Here is a 5,676-nt window from a genome sequence, read left to right as displayed (position 1 = left end):
GCTCTCAGAAATAAAGGTACCAGTAAATGATGATGATGATGATGATGATGGTGATGGTACCACTAAGCCTGCATGATTTCCATCTTTAGCATGTATCTATACACCTTTAGAAATTATTTAAGGTACATAACGTGTGCTTAAGGGCCACTAATGCACCTTTTAAGCTCTATTTTATTATTATTATTTTTTAAATTAAAGGTACTCCACATGCACCAGACATTTCATTCATGGCACCACACTATGGTACCTTTAGTTCCGAGAGTTTGCATTGCATTAGATCTTAGATCACTGTCTAAATGATGTTTCCCAAAATGCACTTTGTAGAGAGTAGGAAGTAAGGAATAGGGAATAGGAAGTAGAGAATAGGAAGTAGGGAATAGGAAGTAGGGAATAGGGCGCCATTTTGGACACGATGGCACCAAAAGTGCGCTCCGATTGAAACATGCACCAACTAAATGCTCACGTGCTCACGCACGCGGCAATGCTCTTACTAAAAAACAGAGTCTGGTATCTAGTGCACGAGCCCAGACCTATAACCCGATTGGAAGACAACCAGAAAGCGGGTTTCAGTCGCGCGCACTGACTGCGGTCTTCCTCTCCGCGCGCTCTCGGATGACGTCCCTTCAGATAATCACGTGTCCATGAGACAGCCACGTGGATTAACAAAACAGCACTTGCCCCCCTTTCCTTAGGCTCTCGAGCCCACGGTTTCAGGTTTTTCTCCCCCTCTCTCTCTCTCTTTCACTTTAACTGATCCTATAAGCGAGCACATTAACCAAAAAAACAGAGCTTTCTCGCCTTAATCCCTGAGGAATCATTTGGGAGGCCATGCATGCGCACAATCCGCTTTATAAAGAGACTGCACTCACACACACACAGACACACACACACACCTCAGTCTCAGGCTCAGTCTCACACAGGACCCTACAGTGCAGTGCGCAGCACATTTTCTGGATCACTGGCAGAAATCTTAAATAACTGCTTTTATTTGCATTTCCCAAGAAATGATGGCTTCAAAGATGAAGGACCGCAAGGTAAGATGCGCTCCAGATGCGCGCGCACGGCATTTAAACATATAAACATATAGGATCATTTTGTGCACATTTATTTAAAAAACAAACAAACAAACAAACAAATCAAACTAACCAGCCAAGTGGATTTGCTTCACTAATCTATTTTGTTGCACATCACTCTAGTTAATAATGGATCTTCTTGGGGTTCTTTCAAATCCATTCATGTTCCAAGAACAAGGGTTCTGCTGGAAAGACAGCCAAAGAAGATCTTAAAAAAACTTTTTCCCAGGAACCTTTCTGTTTTTTATAAAGTCCTTATTAGATGCGAGTTAAACTGCGCCAAATGGGTCGCGTCCCAAACCGCGCGCTTGTGTCCGAACCAGCGCGTGCATGGAGCTTACAAATGCAATACACTCCTCTGTGTTTGCTATTTAATTCCATGCATGACGGTTTTATTGACTTGACACTTTTCAGGACGTGTTTGAAAATGTGCACAAAATAATGTTTTTGAAAGGAAACCAGCGCGTGACCGGAAAGACCATACGCACGCGCACGCGTCCTGCTCATCCATAACGCATTTAATCAATAAATATATTTAAATATAGACTAATTCGTGAATTTTAAAGCAGAAATGGATTGAAATCATTGTTTTAATCTCTTCTCATCCACTCTTTTTGAGAGAATCTGTGTCTGCCGTCAATAATGAGGAGAAAGTATGCACAAATGAATGTTATCTTAGTTTAAAAGCAGCTCATTAGGTCTGTATGTTGAGTGGGAAATGGGTCAATGTTGGCTCACTGGTAATAGCAAACTTCTTTAAATCAGTTGCCACATTTAGACCTATTTATAGATAATATTTAATATCATGAAGAGACAGACAAGCTCATTATCTTGGCGCTTTGTGAAAATCTCTTTTAGATATTTAGTTAAATAACATACACAAAACACATTAAGATTTCTGCTATATGTGACAGTGGTACTTTAATAATAGTAATATAACACTGACACATTACTAAAAGAGTCATGTTATTGCTTTACTGTGATAAGAGCTGCTTTCGCAAACTGGAAAATGTTATTAAGTATCAATACATAGGAGTGATTTTAGAAAGAAAAAAAAATCAGTAAGCTGATATAATGACATTTAAGTGTAATTTGTGATGCAGAAACTCAAAATGTCACAAAGCTCCTCATTACTGAGTTAATAAACATTACACCACTGAATAAATTGTTGTTTTTGTCTTGCTTGTCAAGCAATCCAGCAATGTATCACGTTACTGTTTGTTACTGTAGCTTCTCCTAGCTACGCTAAAAAAAGATGAACAATCAAGCTACTTGAGTTTGCAGTATTTTTCACTACGTTAACTGCTTTCCTGCAGAGAACACCTGTCTCACACAAGGTGATCGAGAAGAGGAGGAGAGATCGCATCAACCGCTGTCTGAATGAACTCGGCAAAACCGTCCCCATGGCCCTGGCCAAACAGGTACCGCAAAATCGCTGCACATTACTGGCACAAAAAGTTCTGTGTGAAAAAATCCTTTGCTGTGTTTAATGTGTAACTCTCTTTTTAATCATCTATCCATCTGTCTGGGAAGGAGTATACTAAATTATTACAATTAATGCATGAAACTATGCTGGAAGTATTCAGTAGTATATCAGTGATGTGCATCAACGTGAATCTAACTTTTATAGAGTCCATGTTTTTATGTATACAATAAACTTCTACATTTTTGCTTGTCCATGTCCTTAACAAGCTCTTATCTTATCTTATCTTATCTTATCATATCATACAGAATTGTGGGAAGCTGGAAAAGGCAGAGATTTTAGAGATGACAGTACAATACCTGCGCGCTCTGCACTCAGCCGACTTTCCCCGCGGGAGAGAAAAAGGTTCGTCACTGGACAAGTCTTCATGCTCTCCATCTCTCAGCTGTACTTTATTTCTTGCTTCATCCAGGGCAACTGTGACCCAAATGGTTCCTTACATCATACTAGTAGGGCTCAGTTTGGGATCTCAAATGACTTGGTAGATGCTCAAATTTCTTAAAAAATATAATAGCAAATGTACATGTAATGATTCCTTACCATTATTCCAGTCATACTTCTAATACTTATAAATACTTCTAATACTTGGCTACTCACTGCCTGATACATGAGTCCAAAAGAACATCCGTTACTTAATATGCGTTCAAAATTTTTGTCTTGTTCATGCAATATATTAAATATATAATATAATATAATACAGTATAATAATAATATTATAGTCTAATATTACATTCATGTCTTAATTATAATATGCCCAACAATTTGTATCAAAGACAACAATAGAAATTAATTGACACAACAATTATGAATCAATTATTATCGAAAAAGGAGAAAAAAACTGGTGTGTAAAATAATATTTAAACTAATGTGTAAATTATTTAACAGGCTGACAAGGTGATTTGCCCGTAACTCGGATACTTTTAAAATAGTCCTTCTGTAAGTCTTCATCATTCGCTAGCTACCAGTAGGCCTAGAGTCTGAACAAAGTTATCAGATATCGATTGGAGGATACTATATTGAATTGAAATGTATCGTAATGTGTTGAAATATTAAAATCGTATCCTATGGATATGTCTGGAAGACTGAGGTTTAAACCCCTAGTATGTGCATCACTTTGGCCAATATTTTTAAAGCACAATTAAATAAACAGAATTTACTGGCAAATGTAATACAAAATGTATTAATATATATTTTTAAAAGTTTTTAAAAAGTTTAGGAATTGTGTTTTTTTAATTGATTTATATTAGGCAATGAATTCATTCAGAATGGCATGTACATTTTTTGCCTCATGACAATACAAACATTATTCTGACACCCATACACTCTTAGAAAAAAAGGGGGTTTCTCGGATGGTTAACAGCTGTCTAAAAGAGAAGCCCCCAGTTGTTGGCTTGTACAATTTTGAAATGTTCTCCCAGAGCATCTATCAATTAACTGCTTTCACCAATCAATTAAATTGCTATTAATTTGTTGTAATTGTACCTGCAGGAGAGCTCCTGAGCGAGTTCGCCAACTACTTCCACTACGGCTACCACGAGTGCATGAAGAACCTGGTGCACTACCTGACCACGGTGGAGCGCACAGAGACCAAAGACAACAAGTACGCTCGCATCCTGGCCTTCCTGCAGTCCAAGGTGGTTTCAGAGCCCGTGTTCGGCTCACGCTACGAGTCTGCGTTTACCTCGCCCGAGCCTGTAGACTTCCTGTGTCAGCTACGCTCTCCGCCAGAGTGCCATCAGAACCCGAGCGAACCCGTCTTCCAGCAAAGCCACAGCGGGCATTTATCCTGGCACGGCTCGGCGCTCGCCTACCCGCAGCAGCACGGACTGGACCATCACCATTACATGAACTTCATGAGCCACTCACACAGCTTGCACACGACGCCACATGTCGCACTGTAGATTGGTTGTTTGTTTATTTGTGTTTAATTTATATGTGCACATTTCAAATGAGAATCTAGATATTCAAATTAAATAAACATGTTTTTGTAAAAAAAAATCTCTGGGATGACTTCGTTTGAGCAGCAAAATTTCATTGCATTTCTGCTTTTGTGTTGTACAATAAAGCCGAAGTGTTTTTAAGAATAAATCTTAGCACCTCACAGTAGGCGACTTGAACTGCAGTGTTTAATTCTGATGCCGATTCGATTTCTGTAACAGATCCTCTGGTATGTTTTAACCAATCACATATACTTCTGTAAATTATATAGCTGAAAGTAGCTCATCAGACTAAAAAATATAGCTATAGTGCGAGAAACTTTAGTTCAGAAGGGGGAGTGTTTCCCAGAAGCTCGAAGATTTTTTTCATTTTATTTCCCCTCTCTGATCTGATTAGCGAAAACAGAATGAACAGAACAAATAATTTCCTCAAGTAAAAGTGCAGTTAGTCATCTAAATAAATCCTCTGGTAAAAGAAGCTTCAACTTCTTCACTCAAGTTAAAGTAGAAAAGTATAAACTCATAAATTTACTCAAAGTCCAAAACGAAAAGTACAAAAAAGATTCAAAAAAGAAAAAGATGCCTCAAATTTTAGTTTCTGTTGGTAAATGAGTGTCTCTTTCACCAGGGAACCAAAGAATGTGGGAAAACATTAGCTAAGACTTTCAGATGCTAGCTAGCATGATAAGAACTCCTGACAATACGAACTAGCTGAATGCTAATAGCTGGCTGTTACAATTGATAAATACAAAGTGTACGTAGCAAAAAATTAAAGTCAGCTTATGACTTATGAAACTTTAGTGTATGGAAAGTAGAGATTTTTCTGAATTTCTTTTTTTTAAATCTAGGAAGTAAAAGTCAAAAGTAAAATACAGATACAAAACCAAACCAATAATTATACTGTGTTACTTCCTCCCTTGGATGCTAACTACACCATCTAGTCAGTCACCAGATTTGCACAATGCTAAACTGGCAACTAAAAGCTTCCCTTTCTTGTTAGCCACATTAGCCTTCTCACTCCATCGGCTCTCAGGATTCTGCAGATCAGTTTGTTGGTCTAAGACTCATTGATTGACAATAAGCTTCTTTCCTAGAGCATTGAGGCAAATACGATGTCCTCCCCCCTTACAATGACTTGGACTCTTCCACCTATATTTAAATATAAGGCAAACAACAAACTGGA

At 38.1% G+C, this 5,676-nt stretch overlaps 1 protein-coding gene across 1 annotated transcript; it reads left to right on the top strand.

Annotated features, from left to right (window-relative positions):
* The first annotated feature begins 377 nt into the window (after nt 1-377).
* Nucleotides 378-4,544, top strand: helt (helt bHLH transcription factor). The gene is made up of 4 exons (XM_026947712.3): nt 378-1,034; nt 2,390-2,494; nt 2,805-2,901; nt 4,045-4,544. Exons 1-4 carry the CDS (start codon nt 1,005-1,007, stop codon nt 4,455-4,457), a joined length of 645 nt encoding a protein of 214 aa, XP_026803513.1. The 5' UTR covers nt 378-1,004; the 3' UTR covers nt 4,458-4,544.
* Nucleotides 4,545-5,676: the final 1,132 nt, after the last annotated feature.

Source organism: Pangasianodon hypophthalmus, chromosome 28 (genome assembly GCF_027358585.1).
Source record: "Pangasianodon hypophthalmus isolate fPanHyp1 chromosome 28, fPanHyp1.pri, whole genome shotgun sequence".
In the NCBI taxonomy this organism is placed as follows: Eukaryota; Metazoa; Chordata; class Actinopteri; order Siluriformes; family Pangasiidae; genus Pangasianodon; species Pangasianodon hypophthalmus.
The sequence above is the reverse complement of the archived record's forward strand: the minus strand, read 5'-3'. Positions and strand labels throughout refer to the sequence as shown.

Coding starts and splice junctions, on each gene's coding strand:
- helt (XM_026947712.3), top strand. CDS start 1,005: ATGATGGCTTCAAAGATGAAGGACCGCAAG. Junction 1,035..2,389: donor CAAAGATGAAGGACCGCAAG/GTAAGATGCGCT, acceptor GCTTTCCTGCAG/AGAACACCTGTCTCACACAA. Junction 2,495..2,804: donor CCATGGCCCTGGCCAAACAG/GTACCGCAAAAT, acceptor CATATCATACAG/AATTGTGGGAAGCTGGAAAA.